We start from the raw sequence: 25,646 nt of genomic DNA on the forward strand, positions 1-25,646 counted from the left end.
GCCGCACTCCGCATTATTCCGTACTCCGTACAGATACACCCTAATTAACAATTATACCTAATTACCTTGTACGTTTTGTTCGTTACCTTAGGGAGTATAGGAAGGAGGATACCTTAAGGAAAGCTGGGTTGGACCAACGCTAAGAGGGACGGCGCGTGAACGGGTACCTGGATTCCGCTGTTAAGGTAATTAGAGCGTGATGGCTGCTGAAGTGCCTAAGGTAGGTAGGTACCTTAGTATGGGCTGCACCATCAGACGACTTCCACCGAAATTAGACTTGGCCCGAGCGTTTTATTTTGGTGCTGGGAAATTACGAGGTATTAAAAGACTCCAAAAAGACTTGAAGCGAATAATTGCAATTGCATAGCTTCATTCATCACAGAAAAGTACGGGCATATGGTTACAAACGAGATACAAAGTGATGTCGTAACTTATACGTGAGAGACAGGAAATGGGAAGTGGCAGGTTTACGATCATCCCCCAGCTCTTTCTTTCACATTGTTGGGTGGACGCGGACGCGATGATGTGGGCGAAGCCATTACAAAGTACTCGGTACTTATCCAATTGCTTGAAAATTCACTAATATGCGGACTCCTGCTACAAGTACTCGAGTATCTGGTACTTCGACTCATCTCGAGTCTCCCCAGTCGGTCGGTACGACCCATTGCACTTTCCCTTCCAGTCGCATCGCTCTTCCCTTGACCCCTGCACTTTCACCTCGACTTCACATTTTGCTCTCGTCCTATCCTTCCATCTCTCATCCCCTTTCAACTTCTCCTCACTTCTTCTGTCCGACAAGCCATCCGATGCGTCTGGCCGTCGTCGTACATTATCGATTTTCCCTCTTCATGTCGTTTCGCCTTTGCTGATTCGACACGGGTCTTCCCCCGTTTCTTGTTTTCCGAAGCCGTACTTTTAATTTTAGATTCTCAAGCCTGCAACGTCTTTTCCCCTTTACGGGCGGAAATAAAGCAACTTTTTTTCTTTTCCCCTCCTCGGGGCACCGGGAAAGGAACGCGTCGCGACGACCTCAATCCCAAGATACCCCCCCCTTGACGCATCACCGACCCTTCCCCCCTTTTCACGCTCAATCTCTCCACGAGCATTGCCTTGAATTTACTCGTTGGGTCTATTTGCTTGCTGTAGCCTATCGGATCAGCAAGTGAATAAAGTGAAAGGGCACCTGAAAGAAGAAGATCCGACGCCGGACGATACAAACAGAGCCTCGGTCGCAGACGGTTCATCCTTCGTCTGCACTGAGCTCGCTTTGGTGAGTTCATCGTCCTAACTCACCATCTTACTTCCACAGCGAACTCACCCGCCGCTGTGGCCATCTGTGGCCGCGTCCCGATGTCTAGTTTCTACGAAAACGTCACCCAACGCGTCCCCGTCTCTACATTCTAGTCCCTCTCACCGGGACGGCATCGGTTCGCCCCGACTGCCCAATCATCCCTCTTCTCCTTCCCAGGCCCCTCAATCTCCCGCTTTCTCGACTGCCTCCACCGCTGCCGACGACCAAGAGATCGGCTCCTCGCCGCCGCTCCCGCCACTCCCAGCGCCTAGACTACCTGGGCGGGCACAGGAACTGCTGAGAGCCGAACACTCCGATCATCAAGAAGACGAAGACCCTTACGTGACCGCAAGTTGGGGCTCCCCTTATCCCCATCGCGAAAGTCATCATTTTCAGAGCGACAGTGCCAGCAACAGCGAGCCGGAAGACGACGACCTTCCAATTCACCATCTCGAGCTCCACACCCCTTTCCTTCGTCCACCACCCGCATTTGGTTCTACCCCGGCCGAGACAAACCGTTCGGAAAGCTTCATAAGTGCCGCTCAGGTCCTGGCCAACCGTGCCCGCCGACCCGCTCGCGGCTTGACCGAGGACTGGATTCGCCAACACACAGCTGGCGAGAATTCTGAAAGTCGCCACTGGCTGAGCGACGGCGACTACGACGATAGTGAGCACTCTTCACTGAGCGGCTCCCACTCCGGAGAAGACGACCACGACCCTTGGCTAGAGAAGGATACCCTGCAGACCCCACGCGCCACCATTCCCACCACCTCGCGTGCCGCCCCTAGACCAGCATCATCCCACCATCCGCGGAAACGGTCGAGCATCGAAACTCTGAGACCCGAGCATAACGCAAAATTGGGGAACGTCGCTTCTACCGCAGCCATGGCGTCTCCGCAGCCGGAGGACGCCACTCCTGTTGCCGTGGCTGACGACAAGGCCCCAACTCCGGCACAGGAGAACCCCGCCCCCCCAGAAACCCCAACCAAGCCGGCCGCAGCGAGTCAGGAGCCCAAGGTGCCCATAACTCCGGCAAAGGTTACATTCAAGGAGCCTGCACGGACGCCCCGCGCCAGGAAGAAGGTCCCCTGGAAGGGCAAAAATATCGTCGTTCTTCTTCCCCGGGATGAGGAAAGAGGAGAGCCCGGAAAGGCCCCCATCCCCTTGACCGCCGAGGAGACGGAGCGAATGTTCCGGTCCTGGGAAGAGCTCGGCTACGGCATCAGCGGATTTGACCTAGAGGACACCGGGTTCTCTCTGTCTACCGATAATTATGCGCAGAGTAGGACAAGCTGGCCCTCTGCGGAAGATATGACCATGGAGAGGTCAAACAGGGAATACCAAATCACGTTGCCTGATTTGAATGGTAAGTTGCCACGATGCAAAACCGTCAATCATTTTTAAGTCGGGAGCAAACTGTGCTAATAACCATCTTACTTTCACCAATGCAGCTTGGAAAAACTACGTCGACGAGCTAAACGAAGCTAAACTGAGGGCTCTCGGCGTGTCCTTCGGCGATGATGAAGAGCCGGCACTTACGTCCATCTCTCCTGCAGCATCGGCACCCAGTCGCCAGGCGTCTGTCCAATATCCTGCCCTTCCCTTCTCGCCGCCGTTGCCTACGTCGTCGGCATCGAGCAATCCTGCCCATGGCTTCCCTTTCCCGCCGCAGTTCATTCCGGGCGGGCTGTCGACCGCCGCCGCACAGAGCCCAGGGGTTCCGTCAGTGGCTTCGCCAGTGTCGTTCACCGGAGCCCCGGGCAAATTCAACCCCCGCCAGTCCATCTCCATACCCATGGGCCATTCGCCATTCCAGCCAGGCCACCACCAGCCTTCGCCCTCGCTGTCGGGTTGGCCCATGTCTCACCCAACTGGCCGCACCGACTCGCCAGGTTTATTGAACGGTATAATATCGCCCATGTCACCTTTCATGCCCGAAGGCTTCCAACCTTCCGGTAGCCCGGCTCTGAATATGCACCAACGGCACCAGTCGCTGCAGTACCCCATCTTGCCGCATCAGCAATTTGTCCAACAGCCGCCCGCCGGGGCGTCCCCTCGCCTCCAAGAGGTCCAGGAGGTCGACGAGGAGACGATCGGCAAGAGTCCCTCCAAAACACCGGAACCCCTACAGAATATTAACGGCAACGACGATCTACAAGCCGAAATCGACGAAGCCGAGTATCATCTGGAGGAGCAGATGCGCAACGAACTTGAGCATGCTGACTACAGTCCGCATCACACGGATAGGCAACCTGAAGACTCTGACCCCGTCCAAATCCCCTCGGCTTCCGAGAAATCGTCTCTTGCCCACAGCAGAGAAGCGTCATCGGTGCAGTTTCAAGCTCCCCTCCACTTCGCCAATACCGTTGGCGACGGGCCTGTTCTCCATCACCCGCGCCCTCACAGCCGCGGTCATTCCCTTACGAAGAAGAATTTCTTCGACGGGGAACCTCGCCACACCGTTGACGATGGTAACATGAACCACTTCTCGGCTTGGCAGGACATAGATGCTCAAAAGGCTGAAGACGTGGCTGAGATTGAGACCAACCCAAGCAACCTGGGCACTCCTGTCCAAGACTTCAACATCGCGGCCTTGTTGCAACAGCACCAGCGCTCCTTCTCGACCGCCAGCAATCCATGGGATGAGCCGGCACCGAGGATGAACAGCTCCGACACGCAGAGGCGGCCGAGCCACGGGAGCAAGCCCTCTATCTCCAAACTCAATGTTAACGCCCCAGAGTTCAAGTTCGACCCGAACAAGGAGTTCAAGCCCAGCGGGCAGTTCGTCTTTGGAAATAGTAACGCCAATTTCGATGTCGTCTCCGATCATGCGCCGCCGATATTCCACCCAACTGCGGATCCGTTCATGCCGCCCGTCGCTCCACCGCCTCCTCCCTTCGCTTTTGGTTCCTCGCCAATGAGTTTGAATGCCTTGGCATTCCCTCCAGGCCACGGCGATTTCAACTTCACCGCCTCCGGACCAAAATTCCGGCCGGATGCTCCCTCTTTCACCCCAGTTGGTGTCTTGTCGGGCTCGTTCGGTAGCCCTCCTGCTTCTGGTAGCGAGGCTGATAAGACCCGCCCTAACGCCATCTTCGGCAATCTCAACCTGTCTGAGATCGTGAATCCCGCTAAGAAGTCCAAGGCGATCCCCATCATCCGCCCATCGAGTAGCGACAACAAGTCTCGTCAGCAGACCCCCGCCGACGATCGCGCCGACGACCGCATTGCCGATGATGAATCTCGTGTCAAGAGAACAAAGGCCTTTAGAGCTGACGAGGACTCTATTCCTCGTTTCGCCGACCCCACACCCTCTCCTCAACCCGAGACTATGAAGCCTATGGCGTCTTTCGGCCAAGAGGACCTCGCAGCTTCTGGCATCCGGTCCACTGACGAAGAAGGCGTCACTGCAGACACGACTATGTCCTCCACAGTTTCGGAACATCTCGCAGACTCGAAGGCTGTTACGGCCAGCAGCCCCTCAGACGCCTCGCAAGGCCGTTCCCAGATGAGCTGGAAACCGTTCGAATTCCAGTCCAATTCGGATGCGCGCGAATTCAATGATGCCCGTCCGTTCGGCGAAGACCGCATCAAGAAGGGTCACAAGAAGAGCTTGTCGGCAACTGCCAGGGCCTTCATTCCCGGGGGTTTGTGGGTGGCTCCACGGGAACCCGAATCGGAGCAGGAGGATCAGGAGAAGCAAGAGCATCAGGGGGAGCAGGAGGACCATCAAGAACGGGAGGCTACCGTCGAACCCCCGGCTTGGCAGACCTCCGCTCCGATAGAGCAACCCCCCTCGCCGCCCCAGGCCGCATTCACTGAAGCGCGACAGCCATCTCCAATCGCGGACATGTCTGCTCCGCCCGCTCAAACTAGTACCCTACGCAAGGGTCTCGGGGCCTCGCGCTTCGCCTCGCCGCCGCCCAAGCCTAAGGGTCTTATAGCGTCGGGATTCGCCTCTCCTTCGCCAGAACCAGAAGTCGCGCAGGAACAGGAAGCCGAAGAAACTGCGGAGACCGCTGCTCAAACGCTCACTCCCAAACCGGAAGACATTGATCAGAATCTTTTTGATACTCAGGAACCATCCAATGATCTCGTCCGAGATGCTGGCGATGATGCGACAAGGGACGAGCACCGTGAGCCGACATTTGAGGAGATCGACGCGATCATGGATGATATCGCTCTCAACGATCCGACCATGGGTGTCAACAAAGCTTCTGCGGAGGAACCGCCGTGGCGTCAGCTTAGCCCGAGCCAGCAGATGTCGATCGCCGCCGTTACCAACTCATCGCCTTACCATCTTCAGCCTGCCACTCAGCTCCGAAGTGACGCTCCTAGCCCCAGTCCGCGCAAATATCAACAGCTCCCCAACATTGGCGTGCCCAGGCCGTCCACAGAACTGGAGGATCCTTTTGTGGATCCTCCACAGACCGCCCGGTCTATCGAGCCACCCATTTATCGTCTAAATGGAAGTGAGGGTGCTGCAAATAGTGACTGGGACGGGACATTCAGTGATGACGAGCAGGAGAAATTGGAGCAACGTGTCCAGTTCTTCGACGGACGCGTCAATGCTCAGGTCGGCGACATCCTTGACGCACGGCTGCAGCCCATCGAGAAGACGCTCGCGTTGCTCGAGCGTCATCTTGCCAGGGGGGCAGCCTTTTCCGGCCGTGAACGTCGTAGTGTCTCCTTTGACTACCAAGAAAGTGATGCCGACGACGAAGACGACGAGCCCATCATGCGCCGGTCGATCAGCCCCAGGAGAGATAGGAGGATTGAGCAGATGCGTGCAGTCATCAACGACGCCCTTCAGTCTCATCTGCGGAACACGCCACCAGCGCCGGTTCCCGCTGCGACTACGCTGGACACCGCCGTACTCTCGGCTCTCGATGAACTCAAGGCGCAGCTGAGCTCCAACTTGCGTCCTGAATTCCCCGCCGGCGAGGACCTCCGGAATCTCGTTACAGAGGCAATCGAGAGCCGCATGCCCGCAGCCGATGAACAACAAGAGATGAACGACAAACTCAGTCAGCTCCAGGCCAAGATTGTCGACCTCGAGGCACGCCTACAGGGTGAGAGCGATCGGGTTGAGAAAGAACGAAAAGACCGGCGCGATGCCGAAGAGTTGGCGGCCGAACTCAACAGGAAACTCCAAGCAGCCGAGACTCGTGTGGAGGTTGAGATCATGAACCGCAGCATCTACGACCAGCGTGTGGGAGATCTCGAGGACCGACTGAAGCAGCAAGAGACTCGGACGGAAGAAGAAGTGGCGGCAAGGCGCGCTGCCGAAGACCGGCTGTCTGAGGTCCAGCGTCTGCTTCGAATCGCGAGCGAGGAAGAGAACCGGCTCCGCGAGGCCGTCGAGGAACGCAACAAAAGGATCAAGACAATGGAGCAGTCGACGGCCAAGTCCACGATGCGTATGTCGCTTCTTGAGGCGGCCCAGAACAATTCGGCACAGTCCAAAACAGAGTTTACAAACCGGATCAACGTCCTCGAGAACGACCTCCGTGCGGCTCGGCAGGAAGCCAGCCACTATAAGTCCGAAGCGGAGCGTGTCTCTGAAATCTCTCAGCGTCACCTGGCTGACCTCAATAATGTCCGCGAAGAGAGCACGCAGCAGCAGAGATTCCTCGACACTCTCGGCACGCAGCTGCAGGAGAATGAGCGCATGAGGGAAAGCTGGCGCGCCAAGTTCCTCTCTCTGCAGGACGAGATGACCAAGGCAGCCCGCGAGATTACCGAGGAGAACGCACGACGGACAAAGAGGGAACAGGCCCTCGTCGCGCGACAGGAAGTTCTGGACGCCAGGCTTCAGGCTGAGGCGCGTACCAGGGAGCGCCTCGAAATGGAGATCGAACGGCTAGAAAACGGCGAACGGCAAGGCCTTCGGGCCGTCAGCGAGTGCAAGCGTCTTGAAGGTCTTCTCGCCGAGACGCGCACTGAAAATCACCAGCTCCAGCAGTCCGCGTTGCGTTATCAGCGAGAATTTGAGGAAGCCAGAGAGTCCGGCGCCAACGAAGTAGAGCGGACGCGGAAGGCGCTCCAGTTTGAGATTGATCAAGCCAACAATCAAGTCAATGTGGTGCGGCGGGACCTGGAGGAGCACATCAGCAAGCTCCAAGCCGAGCTCGACCAGGCCAATCTGGAAACCGAGTCGGCCAAGGCCAGGGCCGACATGCTCGTGGAGGAGGCTCAGTCAAGCAAGACTTCGGAGGTGGCCCAGCTCACAGAGAAGCACCAGAACGAAATTGAGGATCTCCAAACTCGTCATGCCATGCAGCTCGGAAACACCATCGAGGAGGGGCAGAGGACGGAACAGCACCTGCTCGAGCGTCTCAGCCTGTCCGCGTCCAAAACGGAACATCTCCAGGATCGCGTCGCCCATCTGGAGGAGAAACTCGAAATTGCCAAGGAAGCAGCCCTGGCAGCGGCGAAGAGAGCCAAGTCACAGTCCCCTCCGGTTGAGCCGTCCCAGGTTTCTTCTGTTGCCTCAGCTGGGGTTCCGGCGGCACCCTCTGCCCCGGGCATGGAGAAATCCAGCGGTGGTGTGCCAGAGAAGATCTCTCCTCAGGCGCTGCGCGAGTCCATCATGGTCCTTCAGGAGCAGCTGCAGGCCCGCGAGCAACGCATCGAAGAGCTCGAACATGGCATCGAAAAACTCGATCCTGATGCGACCAGCAAAATTGCCAAGCGAGACGACGAGATCACGTGGCTACGTGAGCTCCTTGCTGTCCGGCACAGCGACCTCCAAGATATCATCCAGGCCCTGTCTACGGAGGTCTATAACAAGGATGCTGTGAAGGATGCCGCCATCCGTCTCAAGGCCAATCTGCAGATGGAGGAGCAGGAACGCGAACGGGCCATGAACGGCGGCTCAGCGATTAACCTCCTCCAAGCCGCGTCGCCCCGTGTGGCGCAGGCTGTCGGACCTCTAGCTGCCGCTTGGGGCAACTGGCGCAAGTCGCAGCAGCAATCAGGAAGGGCGGGCAGCTTCGGAACCCTTGCAGGGGCGCTCTCTTCGCCAGCGGGAGCTCCGGGCGGGAGGAACAACTCGACCCCATCCAAGTCTACGAGTGCTCAATCGCCCGGAAGTCTTCTCGGCGGCCTCCTCACTCCTCCCGCTTCCGGGATCCGGCAGACACCGCCCAATAATGCGAGCGGAAGCCAACCCACGGCTTTCAATGCGACAGGCAGACGCTTGACATCCCAAGAGCTTGCCAAGGGAATGCGAGTTCCTCCTGCTAGCTCTAGACAGGCAGAAAAACAACCGCGGAGTGGCGAGACAACGCCCCCCAGGCGGTCGAGCCGGGGACATCCTATGACGCCACCCATGATGCGCCCCAGCGCCTACGACTCGGACGCGAACCCGCATGATTTCGACGAGAATGACTTCTTCCAGGAGGACTAAATCGCGTCTGCTAAAGAAAGTCGAAACACATCACCATTTCCTTTGTCGATTTGTCCACCAATATTAAATAAAAAAAAAGTGTGAGAGAGAGACAGAGATTGCAGCAAAATTCTCACTCAAGAGATTGTCACCGACCGCCACACACACCCACATAGAGCGAGACATTAGAATGATACCCCCTTTCTCTTTCAGCAAACCATCACTTATGTCTGTCGTCTGCTTGCAGGCCCAGGCCGCATATCGCACGAACTACCTGGGGATAATACCATACCTACTCCCCTCTGAAACATCTGTGCTTCAAGATTTGGTCATAGCTACACCGTGCGATCACCTTTCTTCACTTCTTGCCACTCGTTTTCCCTGGTTTCTTTTGTTCTTCTTCTGACATTTGTATCTTTACAAAGTGGGGAAAGGTTATCTGCATATTCGAGGGGATTACATTGTATAGGGGGAGGGGGGAAAAGGATGCAAGGGGATATTTTCATCCTTGCGTCTTGTGGTGCTTGGTATGCTTTTTTGCTAACTGGCTCTGCTGCTATTTTTGCTTTGCACCAACTCGAGATACAATATCAGCGTCTGCTGGCTGTCATTCGCGCTCTCTTTTTGCATCGCCATATTATGACCATGCCCCATAGTATATATAGTAATAATTCGGATGCTATTCAAAAACTTTTGCTCGATGTCTCTATATAAGGCTAACCTGCACCTCCTCAACACTGGTCCAAGCGGGCAGCTCATGCAGAATGCGCGGCAGATCCTTGTTATGTGTTTTACGGATTTTGGTGTGATGGGCATGGCAGCACAAGATGAGACAAATAGGCATGGGATAGAAAGGGTCATTATTAACACTTATGTACTAGGGTAAAGAAGATAGATTGATAGATGGCGATGCCCATCTATGAACTGCTCAGCAGCTTCTCGACGGCCCACTTGACGCTGAAGTTACGCAGGTCGGAGTAGTGCTGACCAACGCCGACAAAGAGCACGGGCACACCGGTGGCGTGGACGAGGGAGACAAGAGTGCCGACCATGTTGCCGACGGTGTCGCACTTGGATATGATGAAGCCATCGAGGGAACGGGTGGCGCCGAAAGCGGCGTTGAAGTTGCGGGCTTGGGCGACCGAATCGGTTCCCACGAGGGCCTAGAGGGAAAGGCATGTTAGCAGTGTATTATTTACATGGATGGACAACTTCAAAGCCATACCTCGCCGACCATGAGAATCTTATCGGGCTTGGCAAAGTCGGCGAATTTCTCAAGAGAGCTCATGAGGCGCTGGTCATTGTGGCGGCGACCGGCGGTATCTATGAGCACAACGTCGTAGCCCTCTGCGGTGGCGTGGGCGACGGCATCGCGTGCGACCTGGGCAGCATCCTTGCCGTACCCCTTCTGGTAGAGGTCGACGTGGCCGCCCTCGCGGATGGTCAGCTCCTTGAGGTTGCGGACGTGAACGGCCAGCTGCTCGACGGCGCCGGAGCGGAAGGTGTCACCGGCGGCGATGAGGACGCGGTATTTGTTCTGGAGAAGGAAGAAGCACATCTTGGAGAGGTTGGTGGACTTTCCGACGCCGTTCACGCCGACGATGGAGACGACGTAGGGGCGAGGGGTGCGGAGAGAGGCAGGACCGGGACGGGTGATGGCGTCAATTTCGCGAAGGAGGTCGAGGGAGTTGGTCGGGGTGAGCATTTTTGTCAAAGAGGCTTCCATGGCGGACTGAATACGGCTGCTGATACCTGTGAGGAAGAGGATGTGTCAGTGGACTAGACATTGTTCTGCGCCGCGCAAAAGCAGGGGGGGGGCATCACGAAGAGTCTGGGGCGCCGAGGAAAAAAAGAAGGGAAGGGCCGGACGACAGGCAAGCGGAGGATTTTGAACCTACTTTCAAAGCTGCCCGTCTTGACACCGATGAGCTCCTTCTCAACACCCTCGCATAAGCGGACAGCAGCTTCGAGGGCCACGTTCTTCTTGAGGAGATGCTCCTCCATGCCCTTCATGGCCTTGTCCAGGTCTTCCTTGGTCAAAGTCTTCCCTCCGACGACGTTTCGGAAGAGCCCGCTGATAGTGTTGAGGCCGGAGCCTAGGAGGCCACTGGCTGATGTGGACTTGTTGTTGTTGGCATCCGCCTTGGACTTGGCCGAAGCCAGGATGTCGTGGACCTCGTCGTCAAGGTCCTTAAGGATGAACTGGCCCTTGGTCGTGGTGGATCCCCAGGTAGACGAGTCGACGTGTTCTACGGCTGAGGAGCGAGCGGCGGTGGAGGCGTCGGCGGCGATGCCAGTCTGAGAAGGAATGGAGTAGTCGAGCTGCACATCGTCTTGCTCGTCGGCCAAACCATCGTCGGTCCACTTCCTCCCTTTCTTGGCGGTCTTGACGGGCTTGGTCCTCCTAGCGGCCGCTTCGTCGCCCGAAGACACGGCTCCGTGGCTCGCCCCGGCATTCTGCATCTTTCGAGCCCGGCGAGACAGCTTGCCGCCGGGGCCAGGTTTGCCGACGACAAGATGAGCGGCGGCGGCAGAGGGTGTAGAGGGTCGGGATGTGGTCGGGCTGAGGTTGGGGGTCGATTCGGCTGACGGCTCCTCGCCCGAGTTTGCGCCGTTCAGCGCTCGACCTGCATGAAGGTTTAATGGGGCGTCAGTCAGGCGGCGCAGGGAAGGAAGGGGAGAATAGGAAAGGAGACGCAAAATGCCGGGGTCCGCGCATACCTTTGTAGCGTAGTCCTGGTGGAAGCGGAGGCTCATCGCCTAGGTTGCCCGACAATGTGGGTTCCTCTTGAGGGAGGGCTCCTTCCGGGACGGCAGCTGCTCCCTTGGATGCCGAACCCTCCAACTCTCTAACCTGTTGATCGAAGTATTCATCGAAACCATGACATTCGATAATGGTGGTGTTGGGTTTCTTGAGTTGATCGCCGTAGAGGTCGACAAAGAGGGTCTTGATGTTGTCGACGAGCTTGTCTATCCACGAGAGATGGAGGAGGGAGCGGTAGACGGCCTTGATGGGTGAATGGAGTGGTCAGATCAAGTTTGTTTCTAGATACGTACTACAGGATATAGGATACACCAAAGAGAGGGAAGGGAGGCAAGGGACACGAGCCATGGAGGGGTGAGGGGTGAGGGGCAAGTGCGCATACCACGAAGATGACACCCAGTTCCTTCACAAAGGTGTATTTTAGAGTATGCTGGTCGCTCTTGTATGGAGGGTTCGTAGAGGATAACTGGTCGTCGCGAGTAGCGGCATTGGCCCCTTTTTCTTCAATGAAGACATCGGAGATGAAGTTGTTGATCAAATTCGCATGGAGGGGCGTGAATGTCCTTGACCAGAGGACGACACCTGAGGTCGTGATGATTTCAAATGCGTCAAGCATTACGAGTCGCTATTTCAAGAAGCAGATCGCCTGTGAGCGCAAGTGGAAGGGAAAAGAATAGAGAGGTGGGAAATTAAGCAGAATGAAGAATTGAGAGGAAGAGGTTTATTATCCAGGGCCCAGGACAGCAATGTAAGTCGTCAAGATAAATATCGTAATATGTGCAAGGCCAGAGCAGAGGTTAGAGGTATCCGCCACTCGCAGGGGCTAAGGTAGAGTGACAAAGGTGTCTCGGTGCTGAGACGATAAGAGCCGATAAAGATAGATAAGGTACGAAGTACTTCGTGCCCTGGTCCATTGTTCTAGAATTGATGGGTCCGTAGGTCGTCCTCAATGGAAATATGTAATTCCGTGACGTCTCCGCACTGTATCCTTATATTATGCCCATTATGTGGAACATACAAATACAGTGTTAATATTGTAAATTCGGTCTGTATACGGATACGGATCGACTTCGAAGCTGAGTGCCCGGGTCCAGGCAACTCTCTTACCCAGGTACCACGGTACCCAATTAACACCTCTCCAGAAACACGACAGCGACAGCCTTGACGATATCGCCCTCGTCACCACCCTCGACATCACCTTCGAATCGGGACGACCTCTGACGTAAAGAACCAGGCGACTGCGCCCCTACCCTTTCCACCCTCCACAAGATGCAGCGCCCAACATACGGGCAGAGCCCGCCTCTACATCACCCAGTCCCTCAGCACGTCTCGACCGTCCCCCAACTCAGATCCCCTCCGCCGCCAGTACCACAATCCGGGTCGCAGCCAACGTATAGTAGCAGCCCGTACCAACAACAAGGAGGCGCGTCAGGCAACGTCTTCGGCGCATACGGCCAGTTTATGAACGATCCGACCGCTCAGGTGGCAGCACAGTTTGGGCAGACGGCCTTCAAACATGGGCAGGAATACGTGGAGCAAAACGTGAGTAGTCGGCGTAGCTGGCTGGGAGCAATAACGGAGAGGGGGAAAAGAAGAAAACTGCACGCCGGGCCCGTCTGTCTGTTCCATTTCCCCTCGCTAATCAACGGTCCTTCGCGGCCTGAGTCTCTCTAGTTTAACCGCTACGTCAACGTCAACGCGCTCAAGCACTACTTCAACGTGACAAACACGTACGTCATCAACAAGCTCTTCCTCGTCCTCTTCCCCTGGCGGCACAAGCCCTGGTCGCGCAAGCAGGCCGTGGGGCCCAACGGCCAGGAGGGATGGTACTTGCCCCCGCGCGACGACGTCAACAGCCCGGACATGTACATCCCCGTCATGGCCATCGTCACCTACGTCCTCCTGTCCACCGTCGTGGCCGGCCTGGGAGGCAAGTTCCAGCCCGAGCTCCTCGGCCTCACGGCCACCACGGTGCTGGTGATCGTGCTGGTGGAGATCATGGCGCTCAAGCTCGGGTGTTACCTCCTGGGCATCTCCAACGATTCGCAGCTCTACGACCTCATCGCCTACTCGGGCTACAAGTTCGTCGGCATTATTGTTACTGTGGCTGTCGCCGAGCTGGCCAACGGCGGACAGGGCACCGGCGGCTGGGTTGGCTGGTCCGTCTTCTTGTACACGTTCTTAGCCAATTCGCTCTTCCTGGTATGTCGACGTTGTGGCCCCATCCCCTACCCCGCTTGAGACCCCTAGCTGCTCTAGCTTACGGTATGCCTTTCTGCGTAGATGCGGTCCCTGAAATACGTCCTCCTCCCGGAAAGCGCACACGGATCTGCCGGACCCATTCAAACGGGAGACGTGCGATCGAAGCGCAACCAGAGGACACAGTTCCTGTTCTTCTACTCGTATGTGGTGCAGCTGCTGTTCATGTGGATCTTGACACGGCCTTGAAAACCACCTTTCAGAGCGCCCGCTTGACGGAAAAGGATGAAAATTAGATGGACTAGCAGGCAGCCTGGAGTTGGGTTGCTGATCTACAGCCAAGACTGGTATATGCCATGACAAGATGGGAAAGACCCCGTGCAAACTTCTCGGCCATGATGAACGAGTACGCTGTTACGCGACTAGCGAATAGAGAGCACGGCAATAAGGGGACGGGCGTTGTCATTGTCAGTCTTCAGTCTGCAGATGGGCCACGCGCGAAGGGAGACATTATCGAGGCGTAAGGATGGATAAAGGAGAAGCCGGGGTTTGTATTGGACGATGTACGACAAGAGAGCAAGATGCATGGCCCGTTGTATTCTCTCGAAACACCACTGCATGTAAAAGACGAATCCATGTTAGAACTTTCCTTTTGATGCAGCTGATGTGGCAGAATTTTTTTTTTTTTTTTTTAAAAAAAAAAAGGAAACATGAAAAAAAAAACATGGAAATAAAATAGAACTGAGAAAATATTCCTTTATTGCACAATATAATACACTGTAGGAATGCGACCCTCGTCTCAGTCCTGTTGTTAGCCTCGCCTTGTCGTCGTTATTAGCGACATCTCGGTGTATCTCAGGGCCCCTCTAAGCGGTAGATCTTCGGCGCCGGATCTCACTTATGGCGGTTACACTGTACTGGCCGTCCTTATTTGACCGGTGGTGCTTCACGGTACGAAGTACAGTACATACACCCACCACCGGTGAGAAAACCCGTCGTGGAGGGGAGGGCTTATTAAGGTACCTTAACCAGTAATCGACGAGGATGACCGCCTCCTCCACGCGGGGGTGTTTGTGTGGGAAATACGAAGTACAGTGTGGCACGAGGGAGAGAGTCGGACGAAGTACATGTTACAGAGTATTATTATGGAATAATACAGGTCAGGTACTGTGTAATACTACTTCGTTGCCGGGCCCGCGGGAGCCTCTTAGTGGCTCGGGTGGCTGATGGTGTCCACTTTCCTGTCATCGGCCACAGTTTCGTCTCCGGTCCTTCGTTCCGTCTTGGCCGATATCCGGCTTCCTCTCTTGATCCTCTTCGAATCCGTACGGAGTACGCTGACGATCTGAATACCTATTCAGCACACAATTTTTGTGATGGCTATAGAGAATCGTATTGTTTAATTGGCGCTGCTTCTTCTCTCCGTTATTTCACTTTTGTCGGGATAGATTCGGACCATCTATAGAGCTGGCTTTGATGTTCGGATGGGTAGAATCAAAGCTCCACGGAGTACGGATACAAATTCTCTCCCATTGACTATTCGTGTCACCTTGCTGACTGGCGTTTAACTAGATCTTATATCTGTGCATCCTTATACTCAACATCTAGCGTCGTAAAAGCTATCCATTCCCGCAGGCTTGACGATCCCTTCCGCCAAGACTGGGTTGTCGAGATTCACTGCACCATTTAACAGCATCCTGCCAAGAAAGACCAACAGGAGCTACCCCCCGTCCTCAACCTCCGTCACCGCTTAAAAGACCTGCACCCCACGTCCCTTATTACCTACCTACCTATACCCCCTGCACCGTGTACTGTACCCCTTCATGCTCTTACTTGGTTTTTCTTCTTCTTCTTTTCTTCACTCTTCCTTTTCTTTTTGGGCGACTTTGGGGTCTTCCGTCACTTCGTTTCCTCTGTCCCTATCCGTAACTTTTTATGCCTTCCCTCACTGTCGCCTGGGCTCCCCATTGTACGGATAGACGGCGACGAAACAACGACAACGACGACACGAAATCCACCGGGTTCCGATATTCAGTCGAGCCAAGTTGATCGCTTAAATCCCGAGAAGCGACCTCCCATTCATCGTCGTCATGGCTGTGCCACCGATTGTCAACGCGACGCTGCAATCTGCAGTGCTCTCGGCCACCTCCAACCTGATTGCCCAGGTCCTAACATCCTACCAATCCAATGTACGGGATACCTTTTCTATCCTTGACGAGGCTGAGCATGGACTGGGACAGCCTGGACTGGACTCACCAGAAGCCAGCCATAGCCTCAGAGCTCGAGAGAACCACAAGAAAACATAGGAGCGCTAACGCCTTAACCAGGAACCCTTCATTCTGGATTGGGTGCCCGTAGTCCAATTCACCATCTGGGCCATCGTGAACACGCCCTATAACTACCTGTGGTATGTTCCGGTCAATGTTTCCCCTCTTCAATGCGCCGCGCCGCGCCTCACCTCGCCTCGCCTCATTCTTTGTCCTTTCCACCCGGAAACCTAACACCAAAAAAAAACCCTTCCCCCCCTCTCGCAACAGGCAAGACTACCTCGAACAAACCTTCCCCGCCTACGACAAGCCACCGCAACAAAGCGGCAAGGGCGCCAAGTCCTCAGCGGCCGGCGATCGCAAGCTCAACGTCAAGAACACCCTCGTCAAGACGCTCCTCGACCAGACCATCGGCTCCGTCGTCAACACCTTCCTCTTCGCCCTCTTCGTGAGCAGCCTGCAGGAGGCCATGCAAAGACCGGAACACTGGGCCCACCCGTCCAAGTCGGCCGCCTTCCTCCTGTCCGGGTCGGCCATCGACTACTCCCGCGTCGACTGGGACGCCATCTTCGCGCGCGTCCGCCGCGAGTTCTTCCCCATCCTCGTCGCCGGCTGGCGCCTCTGGCCCCTCGTCAGCCTGGTCAACTTTGCCTTCATTACGAGCATCCAGGGCCGGAACCTCGTCGCTAGCGTTGCTGGCATTGGCTGGGGCGTCTACATGAGCCTCTTGGCTTCCCGTGGTAGCGACTCTTGAGAGAGAGAGAGAGAGAGAGAGAGAAGGGGGGGGGAGGGAGAGCGACGGAGGGAGAGGAGGTATCGATTGACCTGGCCTTCTTCTCTTCTTCCCACGGCGATGCATTGGCGGAAAATGCGATGAGGTACGAACGGGGTGTCATGTGCTGCGCTGTGAAAAGGCATGGCTGCGCCTGCCCGCAGGTGCCACTGAATTGACGAACAGTCCAAAGCCGCGGAGGGACTGCTACCCCGATCGGCGGACGATAAACCGATGGAACGACAGCAAATAGACGATACCGAAAAATACGGGAGCTGAAAGAGACAGGGAATCGGTTGCCGATGGGATTGTCGATGGGCTTGTCGATGGGCTTGCCCGTGTGGTAGAGTGTGTAGCAGACGAGCATCTTCTTCTCATTGTCAATAACTGCCTCGTTAAGTCTGAACCCAGTCAGGCTGGCACATCACACTCTTTCGTCCATCGTCAGACCTCAAATTGATTTAATCAATTCGCCAGCCGTCTAATCTAACAATTGCAATGTACAAGTAACAAGATAACATCCCATGGAATTCCCGCCACTGAATCTTCCCGCCCGATGTCAGCCCGGACCACAAAGAACGCGCAACATCACAGCACGGCAAGGTGGGCCGGTTCAAAGTAAACAGACAGTATGTCGTCCGGGCCAATGCCAAACGACCCGGCCGTCTTCTTCAGCGCCGCGTGGGCAGGACACTCGTTGTCATACCAGCGCATGTCGTCGAGGGAGGCAAACTCGGTCTTGGCGACCACCGTGTAGCCCTTGGACCGGGCGTCTTCGACGGCAGGGCCGACGACGAGGGAGAGAATGTAAGGCTTTCCGTCCTAAAGGGAGATCAACTGTCAATTTGATTTCCTGCTGAATTCTTCCCATCGAGCTTCGTGAAGAGGGGAGGGGGAGGGGGTGGTTTGCAATTTGCAACTGAGTAGCAAGCGGAGGAGGGGAGAGGGGGGGGGAAGCTACATGCCCTCTGCTGCTGAGAAGACAAGACTCTGTACGAGGCTATGAGCTGTTCTTGGTGCTCCTTATTGGGAAGCTTGAACAGGGTAACGCGATGAATCCTGTCAGCCATGGTGGTTGAAGAGTTGCGTTCGTTTTATTATTCTTGTTTTTTGCCTTAGGGTTTCCCGGTCCCTTCTTCGCGACAACTGGTAATGGAAAACTGGAATTAATCTTCTCTTATCAACAGTACCTTAATTAGCTTATCGTCGGGACTTCGTCCTGTGTTATTGACGTCGTTGTCAACATCTCGGTTCCTGAGCGGGATAAAGCCGTTGCGGAAAACGTCGGCATTATACGACGCCGTATAGCGCTGCTCCATGATGGTTTGAGGGGCAGAGTCCAACCCTGTTATCCGTCTCTCTGCCGGTCTCACGTCTCACGTGGGGAAGATACGATGCGTTCCTATGATCTGATACCTACCTCGCCAAATATTATGTTGAGGAACATGCAAGTGCCTACTCCGCAAATAACTTCAGCCTACGGAGTTACAACTTTCGATCCCTCGTTCCTCTCGTTTCTCTCGGGCCAAACCCCGCGCAATGGGCCCCCAGGAGCTGACCCCCATTCGCTACCCGGTATACCTAAGGTAATGTACATAGCCCCCCGTCTGGTATCTACTTCTTCCCCACGTCATCTCAGTGTGGGGGAGACGGAGAATCACCTAATCAAGCTTATCTTTTTCACCATACGGGGCCTAGGTACCTACCCACCCTATACCTTAGTAACCATCGGACAACTTGAAAAATGACCTTTACAGTACACTCCGCTAGGGGGGTCCAAAGTTAACACCTCCGAGTGTGTTTGTGCCTTATACTAACATAAAAACAAACAACAACAACAGAGTCGACAACAGTGAACGGTTATCTATTCCGTAAAACAGAACCAAGGTTCTTGCTCCTCCAATCCCATGATATCTCTCTTCCGGAACGCCGGCTAGTAAAGATCAACCATGAAGTTTTGTGACTTCCCCATCTTCCTGTCCATGGTATATCCTCCTTCATGATTTCTTTGCATTTCATCGTCCACCGTCGCTCAAGCAGCTCCTCACTCAATTCCAGATAAAACACTCAGTCCTCCTCACCTCCGAGTGTACCTCCGGTAGTGATTATGTTCTTCCTGGCACACGGCTTCGTGCTGCCAGAGTCATTCAGAACCCCGGCCGCGTCAGATACAAACCCCCCTTCATCTGCTTAAACTTCAGACACCAAGACCCCTCAAAGCCACAGGCAAAGAACATCTACCAGCGATGTATCTCGCCCACATGGGTGGGCCCATCCTACACTTTTGGTACACCTCCCGGTTTTGACTGCCCCGCCACACGCCGCGCGACTGTCTGCATCTTCTCGATCAACTCCGGCATTCGGTACGGCTTGACAAGCACGTCGTCGCACCCCGCCATCTTCGCCTGCCGGATCTGCTCCGTCCGCGCATTGGCGCTCACCGCGATGATGGGAATGCGTCCTCCGCTCGCGCAAAACTCCTTCCCCTGACTCTCGAGTTCGCGGATCTTTTGCGTGCACGTCAACCCGTCCTGCACCGGCATCTCGATGTCCATCAAGATCATGTTGATCCCCGCCAGGGGGCTCCCCGCAGCGCCGCCATCTGGCGATCCTGCCCTTGTCCTTGGCGTTGGCGGCGTCGCTTTGCCTCCGTGGTTCGGGAGCTCGCCATTCGGCGAACATCTTCCATCCGCACAGGTGCCGTTCCGCAATGCGATGGACTTGTTCAGCTTTTCCAGCGCCTCGACCCCGTGGTTGGCCACGTCCACTTTGAAGCCTCGATCCTGAAGCCCGCGTCGAGTAATCTGCTGGTTGATCAGATTGTCTTCCACGATGAGGACCCCGTCGATGCGCGGATCGTGCCGATCCCCCGACGGGACCTCGCGCTCCACCACACGCTTCTGCTGTACAATTCCCGACGGAGCCCGAACCTTCGGCGGCACCGTCGTCACCGGCGGCGTGTTCGCCCCTTGCGCGCTGGCCTTGGCCTCCGCCGCCGCCAGCTCCGCCTCCTGTCGGTTGGCCTCCGAAGGTACGTACGCCTCGATGAAGAAAGCAAACGTCGAGCCGACCCCGGGCAAGCTGGAAACCCCAATGGCCCCCTTCTGGAGCTCGATCAACCTGCGAGAGATGAAGAGGCCAAGGCCCGAACCCCCGTACTTGACGTGCGTCCGGGAACTGGCCTGCACGAACCGGTTGAATAAGTTCGACTTCTCCTCTTCCGTCAGTCCCTGACCCGTATCCTTCACCTCGAACATGAGGTAGACGGGGTCCTTCCGCCCTTCGAGTGCCGGTTGCTCGTATTCTGCCGACTCGTCGCACGATCGTGGTATGAAAGTCACCGCCGACGTCTCGTCACTCGGCCTCTCCAGCGAGGCCTTCATCGACACAGACACGTTGCGCGTCGACCCCGACTTGGTAAACTTCAGCGCGTTGGTCAAGAGGTTGATGAGCACCTGTTTCACCCGAGAGGGGTCGAGGTCCAGGTACTCGTATCCCATGTCGGTGTAGGACCCGTCGATCGTCATGCTGAGGTCAATGTCGACTCGGCGGGCTTCCACGTCGAACATCCTCAGCGCTTCCTGGCCGATCTGGATCGGGTTTACCGTGCAAGGCGTAACGGCAAGCAGCTTCGAATCGAGCTTGGACATGGTGAGAATGTCGTCGACGATGCGCTTCTGATGCTGCGCACAGGCTACGATCGTCTCCGCGTTATCGATGCTATCGGCGAGCAGCTCCAAAATGGCGCCCGTATCGAGTCCCGAGCCTCCTGGCTCCTCCCCGATCGCCCTCTCGCGCGCCTGGTCGACCATCTCCTGGCTCTTGGACAGAGAAGCGATGATAGCATCGGAGCAATGGACGATAGCGCTCAGGGGGTTGCGCATCTCGTGCGACGTCATGTCGATAAAGTTGTCTTGCTGGCGCTTCGATTCGATCGCCTCTTCCTTGCGCTCCGTCTCGAGCTCCAGCTGCCACTTTGGCAGGGACACGTCGCTGAGGCAGCCGGTGACTGATTGCACCACTCCGTCCGAGTCTTGGACCGGCATGAACGTCGCATTGACCCAACGTGGCGCAGTGATGTTGTTCCCCGCCTTGTCCTGCGCGATCCAGGTCGTCTTCAGTCGGACCTCGGCCACCTGTGGCTTGGCCTCCCGACTGAGCTTCGAGATGCTCTCGGTGAGGTGTGGCAGATCCTCCTCCACTACCGAAGTGGCCCAAGGGCGGACTTCGACCTTGAGGGGATTTACCTTGTCGATGCCGCACAGCTCATAAAAAACGTTGTTTGCACCGAGCAGCCGTCCGGTCATATCCATGTCGAACATGCCCACCGTTGCCAGCTCCGCCATACGTTTCAGGTTGACAGCCTCTTGGGCTCGTCTCACTGCCTCGTCAGCTGTCCTCCTGTGAGCCGTGACGTCCGTCAAGCAGGTGAAGGTGCGGATGATGGTCCCGTCCCTGGCACGTTCAGCCTTGGCCTGGGCCATGACATGCCTGACCGATTCCACAAGAAAGCCTGACCGTTCAATCCCGGGGCTGCGGAAAGGGGAGGCCGGGTTGGGATTGGGACTGTGCTGCTCCTCTTTGGTCTGTTGTTCCAGCGTCGAGCGAGCATCATCCATCTTGGTCTCGGCTTCCTGGACGCGAAACTCAAAATTCACTTGGTCGGTCTTTTTCAAGCGTATATATGCACTTCGAATCTTCTCGCGGTCCTCCTCGACGACGTATGCGAGAAACCCGGCACTGGAGGCGGGCCTTTCGGGGTAACCGGTGATGCGGTACCAGAGATCGTTGGCAAACGTGATGTTGCCCTGGTGGTCCCCGATGGAGAAGCCGTTGGGGATGAATTCGGAGACCGTCTGGAACAGCCTGGTGTACTCGATGGCCTCTTGCGTCTGGTGCGCTAGCTTCTCTTTAAGGATGGCTTGATCGTAACGGGCCTGCTCGGCGGCATTTCTGCCCCGCCGTCTCTCTTCCTCTATGAGTACAGTACAGGCGAGGGACGTGGTCAGTTTCTGGTTGAGGAGTCGGATGTAGAGCTTGTACGAATCGTCGTAGGGTCTTCGAGGGTTGAGACCAATCACCAACAAGCCCATCGCCTCCTCGTCCTTTGTGGGACGAATCGGAATCACAATGGCTCCCGTGCAAGGGTCTCCAAAGCCTCGCCACGAAATACCCTCGAGAAGATCCTTAGGCAAGGTGCCATCTTCGGTGCTGATCAGCAAGGGTCGCCTCGTGCGCAATGCTTTGCGGAACTGCGTGGCCAGACCATCTTCGGCATAACCAAGATGGAGCCTCCTCGGAGTAATTGGGTGACCCCCCGATACGCCCAAGGCGCCCTCCAAGTGACATATTTTGATGAAGCCATGCTTCGTGGATTCCTTGTCGAGCTTCTCCTCTTTTTCGATGGAGTAGAGTATGGCCAGAGGAATATCATAGCTAGGCTTGGCGATGGAGAGCTCCTCGATGAGCTTAGTCCAATACGACTTGACATCCTTCACAGCGATGAGCTGGTCACCCATGTTGACAAGCATTTTGAGACGCCTGCGGAAGAGGTGATACATGGTGCTGTCTGCGATGGAGTGTACGAAGCCGTAACACCGGTGATTTTGGATGAGGGGGACAATGGACCACTTGAGGTACGTCTCGAGGAGGCGACCGTTGTTCGTCTCGACGAAGAAGCGCGTCTCGTCCTCGTTGCTGGCGCGTTGCTTTGTGACGGCGACATCCATGAGTTTCCTGATCTGATCGGCCATGTCTGGAAAGACTTTGGCCATGGGCTTGCCGAGGACGGACGGGTGGCGAGGCCCGAGGAGTTCGCTAAAAGCCTCGTTATATATCGTCTCCAAGTCTTCGCCCCAATATATGGCTGAAGGCTGGGAATTGCACAGGATCTGGCTGTACGTCTGCTGGATGTAAGGCGGCCAGTTATCCATGGGGCCGAGCGAGGTTGCGCTCCAATCCACGTTCTCAACGACATCAAGGAACGTATTTTGTTCCGATGAGAGGTCGGGTAACTTGAATTCCGGCTCGCTGGCAACTCGCGTCGGCTTGGGCTTTTCGTAGTCGAGACCCACCTCGGCGGCCGGTGTCGGTGGCGCGGACGAATGGTTTTGGAGCATGCCGAGGTAATCGCGCGGTGAGTCGAGGCACAGGCGAGAGATGTCCATGGGCGGCGAGGCGAGGTTGCAGCTAACAACAACCCATGTCGAATGCAGGACGTTTTTGGTCCAATATGCACTGTGATGGGAACAGGAATGCGGAACCGAGCCGTCGATGGTGCTAATCCATTTCCAAAAATCTTCCTCTTCTAGTTCAGAAGAGGACAAGAGCTTGTCGAGGAGGCCAGAAGCGCGGGTGAGAGCCGGGTTGCTATATACGAGTTCGGCAGGGGTGGCGGGGGAGGAGGAGGAGGGGAGTGCGACGACAAAGGTAGGACGAGGGTCCGACTCGAGAAGGTCGGCCACACCTATGTTTAAGAGGGGCGGATACATAGCGGCGCTCAAGGTGGAACGGATGGAAACACGCCCTATGCTGTCGAGAAGGCTGCGCTAGGAATAAGAACGTCTCGCGCCATGGAGTGTCCACCGTGACGTGACACCCGCGTCGTCTCCGAAAGGAGGTCGACCGAGCTCGGGTCAGACGAGGGTCAGTGACAACCGGCAGCGACGTGGTGGTGAATCAAGGAGGATCAGTGCTCGTCGATCGAGTGGATAGACCCATGCAACGCAGGGTATTGGTGGCGATGAATTGCAGCTCCTTGGTCGACGGGATGAAGGGCGGAACGTAACGTGGTAGACAGAGAAGGGTTGCTGGACGGACGGTGCTCGAGGAGTAGGAGACAGAGGAGACTCGAAGCGGCTCGAGGCAGTTTACGTCGCTGATCCGATATTGGCTCAGATCAAATGAGCCGAGTGAGGGGATTTCGTAGAAATGAGGTTGTTGGCATGTAGGTAGGCCCGGTCTAAAGACCCCGACGTGGCAAAACGGTCCACGACCGTGGACAAATGCAGTGAGCGAGCGATGTTTGCGAAGGCGGCTGTTGTCGTGGTTGATTTCTGAGCCTGCTCCAGCTGTGTGTGGGAGAGAGAGGGAAGGAGAGATGTTGGGAAACGATGATACCGGTGTGGGTGTGAGAGGGGAAGGACCGGAGCGGATTTCGTTGGTAAGTGGTAGGTAGTGGTAGTTTAGTGTGTGGCTCTTAGCTTGACGCGACTTGCTATTAGTGGGGAGCTTCTTTTTCGCACTTCAACAAGGTGGGTACAGAGTGAGGTACCTTACTGAGGAAGGTACGAAAGTACGATTAGGACAATACCTCCCTACCACTTCGGACGGACTGTGCGGAGTACCGGGGCTACAAGGGGGTTAAATTTATTATACGAAGTACGAAGCAAGACTGGGACCAAGGGGGTCCAGATGTATGTGACTAATATTGGGGGTCACGGTGTATTTATCGACAAGGAAAAAGTACCTTAAGGTAGTCAAATGAATAAGGTAAGAAGAAAAAAACTGTAAAAAGCCCGATTTCCAGCTTAACCAACAGGCCTATTGAAGGGTGTCTGGCTCCTTTCCCTAAGCAGGCTTTATTTAGCTCGTCTAGGACATCGTGGCTAAAGATCTGAAAATTCTATGGGAAAACCAAGGCAGAGAAGGAACCAGCTCGGCCAAGGTACGTTGTATGTACGAGGTACTTTGCAGGTAGTAGGTCCGTACCATGAGTACCTACTCCGTATCGAATGACGGAAAGTGTACCCCGTGCCTCACGTGTCTTTTAGAAAATAAGTGTGAACCACCACCCACCCACACACACACGCACAAAACTACCATCCGTAAGGTGTCTATGCAATCCTTTGACGGGTAGTATCCAATAACTAGGAGACAGGCAGCCTTTTACTCCTTTCTCATACTAGGAAGTTGTTTCCCTGCCCGTTACTTCGTAAGTTCGTAGGAGGGGGTCCAACCCAAGGCGACAATTTGCTACCAAGGAACAAGGGGAGACTCGATGCAGGACAAGGGGGGCCGACTGCACGACAATCCTATATTATTATTAATGGCGTCGGACTCGGAGGCGTCTCCCCGACTCCCCTCTCGGCTGCCTTCCCCTTTGACTCCCCTGTACTCTGATTTGTTGACCCAATTTCCTCCTATTTCCCCATATTCCCGCTGGAGGGATAGGAGAAACATATTATCTTATCTCGAGGTGCTGCTTCATTTCTTCGTCCTACCCGAGTTACCCCCCACGGCCCCACTACTTTCCCGTTAGTGTCAATTCTACACAGTACGGATAATATGAGGTCATTATCTCCCTATGACGTCAACGCGATACGTCATTGTTGGCTAGATTTTCCGTCATCTCCTCCGTACCTTATTACCTACCTTATTTATTCCATTCTAATACTCCGTACGGTACCTACAAATATTCCATTCAAAACCTCTCAATTTTCTGTCGCTCCTTTCTCATTTACGCGGAGATAACTTGACAAAGTGCTCCCACACCTTAAATCCCCCCTGTATCGCATTGTATGCGTAGTCGTTTGCTCGAGCTACGTTGTACACCGCTTTCCACTCGTTCGGTCAACACCGTTGCCTCCAAGCCACGAGGTAGAAGTTCTAGACACAGCGCCTAAGGTAGCCTTTTTCTTTCTTTCATGAACCTCCTTCCTCAACGGACACATCATTCCCGGCTGATCTGAATTCTCGGGGACCCCCTGAATCACTTGACGTCATTCGTCATAATTTGTCCCACACGAAAGGTACGGGTTCTGACTCGCAAATGTGCCGGAACTTCTTGTCCGACGTACATCGTAGAATATAACCACGTATTCTCATTTTCCCTCATTTCTTCTCTTATTATTTTCGCGATCTTCCCGTTTTCATCGTCATATATACACCCTTGGCACCCAAAACTGCACCTAACACATATCCCATAATTAGAGTCAAACGGGTATCCCGTGTTTATGCTCTCA

General features: G+C 55.3%; 7 protein-coding genes across 7 annotated transcripts; 4 read left to right on the top strand and 3 right to left on the bottom strand.

The window, feature by feature from the left end:
- Positions 1–1,979: 1,979 nt before the first annotated feature.
- Positions 1,980–8,787, top strand: SODALDRAFT_201001 (hypothetical protein). Its single transcript, XM_028607207.1, has 2 exons — positions 1,980–2,657; positions 2,743–8,787. Exons 1-2 carry the CDS (start codon positions 2,177–2,179, stop codon positions 8,700–8,702), a joined length of 6,441 nt encoding a protein of 2,146 aa, XP_028465411.1. The 5' UTR covers positions 1,980–2,176; the 3' UTR covers positions 8,703–8,787.
- SODALDRAFT_201002 (hypothetical protein) lies at positions 8,788–9,645 on the top strand. The gene is made up of 2 exons (XM_028607208.1): positions 8,788–9,023; positions 9,107–9,645. The coding sequence occupies exons 1-2, from the start codon at positions 8,872–8,874 to the stop codon at positions 9,393–9,395; spliced, it is 441 nt and encodes a 146-aa protein (XP_028465412.1). The 5' UTR covers positions 8,788–8,871; the 3' UTR covers positions 9,396–9,645.
- SODALDRAFT_313862 (SRP54-domain-containing protein) lies at positions 9,208–12,226 on the bottom strand. Its single transcript, XM_028609249.1, has 5 exons — positions 11,828–12,226; positions 11,403–11,688; positions 10,580–11,308; positions 9,907–10,433; positions 9,208–9,844 (listed from the first exon to the last, which is right to left on the bottom strand). Exons 1-5 carry the CDS (start codon positions 12,059–12,061, stop codon positions 9,599–9,601), a joined length of 2,022 nt encoding a protein of 673 aa, XP_028465413.1. The 5' UTR covers positions 12,062–12,226; the 3' UTR covers positions 9,208–9,598.
- A 416-nt stretch (positions 12,227–12,642) lies between these two features.
- Positions 12,643–14,307, top strand: SODALDRAFT_334720 (YIF1-domain-containing protein). The gene is made up of 3 exons (XM_028612278.1): positions 12,643–12,987; positions 13,120–13,647; positions 13,729–14,307. The coding sequence occupies exons 1-3, from the start codon at positions 12,715–12,717 to the stop codon at positions 13,891–13,893; spliced, it is 966 nt and encodes a 321-aa protein (XP_028465414.1). The 5' UTR covers positions 12,643–12,714; the 3' UTR covers positions 13,894–14,307.
- Positions 14,308–15,734: 1,427 nt separating this feature from the next.
- On the top strand, positions 15,735–16,665 carry SODALDRAFT_325174 (hypothetical protein; the record flags this gene model as incomplete). Its single annotated transcript, XM_028609962.1, has 3 exons — positions 15,735–15,833; positions 15,972–16,051; positions 16,182–16,665. The coding sequence occupies 3 exons, from the start codon at positions 15,735–15,737 to the stop codon at positions 16,663–16,665; spliced, it is 663 nt and encodes a 220-aa protein (XP_028465415.1).
- Positions 16,666–17,072: 407 nt separating this feature from the next.
- Positions 17,073–17,944, bottom strand: SODALDRAFT_351849 (hypothetical protein). Its single transcript, XM_028613562.1, has 2 exons — positions 17,649–17,944; positions 17,073–17,505 (listed from the first exon to the last, which is right to left on the bottom strand). Exons 1-2 carry the CDS (start codon positions 17,751–17,753, stop codon positions 17,272–17,274), a joined length of 339 nt encoding a protein of 112 aa, XP_028465416.1. The 5' UTR covers positions 17,754–17,944; the 3' UTR covers positions 17,073–17,271.
- Positions 17,945–18,959: 1,015 nt separating this feature from the next.
- On the bottom strand, positions 18,960–23,174 carry SODALDRAFT_280351 (virulence sensor protein bvgS; the record flags this gene model as incomplete). The annotated part of the gene is made up of 4 exons (XM_028608230.1): positions 18,960–19,285; positions 19,364–19,583; positions 19,635–21,260; positions 21,324–23,174. 4 exons carry the CDS (start codon positions 23,172–23,174, stop codon positions 18,960–18,962), a joined length of 4,023 nt encoding a protein of 1,340 aa, XP_028465417.1.
- Positions 23,175–25,646: the final 2,472 nt, after the last annotated feature.

This window comes from Sodiomyces alkalinus (assembly GCF_003711515.1).
Source record: "Sodiomyces alkalinus F11 unplaced genomic scaffold SODALscaffold_7, whole genome shotgun sequence".
NCBI lineage: Eukaryota > Fungi > Ascomycota > Sordariomycetes > Glomerellales > Plectosphaerellaceae > Sodiomyces > Sodiomyces alkalinus.

Coding starts and splice junctions, on each gene's coding strand:
- SODALDRAFT_201001 (XM_028607207.1), top strand. CDS start 2,177: ATGGCGTCTCCGCAGCCGGAGGACGCCACTCCTGTTGCCGTGGCTGAC. Junction 2,658..2,742: donor CACGTTGCCTGATTTGAATG/GTAAGTTGCCAC, acceptor TCACCAATGCAG/CTTGGAAAAACTACGTCGAC.
- SODALDRAFT_201002 (XM_028607208.1), top strand. CDS start 8,872: ATGATACCCCCTTTCTCTTTCAGCAAACCATCACTTATGTCTGTCGTC. Junction 9,024..9,106: donor GATTTGGTCATAGCTACACC/GTGCGATCACCT, acceptor ATCTTTACAAAG/TGGGGAAAGGTTATCTGCAT.
- SODALDRAFT_313862 (XM_028609249.1), bottom strand. CDS start 12,061: ATGCTTGACGCATTTGAAATCATCACGACCTCAGGTGTCGTCCTCTGG. Junction 11,689..11,827: donor AACTGGGTGTCATCTTCGTG/GTATGCGCACTT, acceptor TCACCCATCAAG/GCCGTCTACCGCTCCCTCCT. Junction 9,845..9,906: donor AGATTCTCATGGTCGGCGAG/GTATGGCTTTGA, acceptor CTTTCCCTCTAG/GCCCTCGTGGGAACCGATTC.
- SODALDRAFT_334720 (XM_028612278.1), top strand. CDS start 12,715: ATGCAGCGCCCAACATACGGGCAGAGCCCGCCTCTACATCACCCAGTC. Junction 12,988..13,119: donor AGGAATACGTGGAGCAAAAC/GTGAGTAGTCGG, acceptor GAGTCTCTCTAG/TTTAACCGCTACGTCAACGT. Junction 13,648..13,728: donor TAGCCAATTCGCTCTTCCTG/GTATGTCGACGT, acceptor CTTTCTGCGTAG/ATGCGGTCCCTGAAATACGT.
- SODALDRAFT_351849 (XM_028613562.1), bottom strand. CDS start 17,753: ATGGCTGACAGGATTCATCGCGTTACCCTGTTCAAGCTTCCCAATAAG. Junction 17,506..17,648: donor TGTCTTCTCAGCAGCAGAGG/GCATGTAGCTTC, acceptor ATCTCCCTTTAG/GACGGAAAGCCTTACATTCT.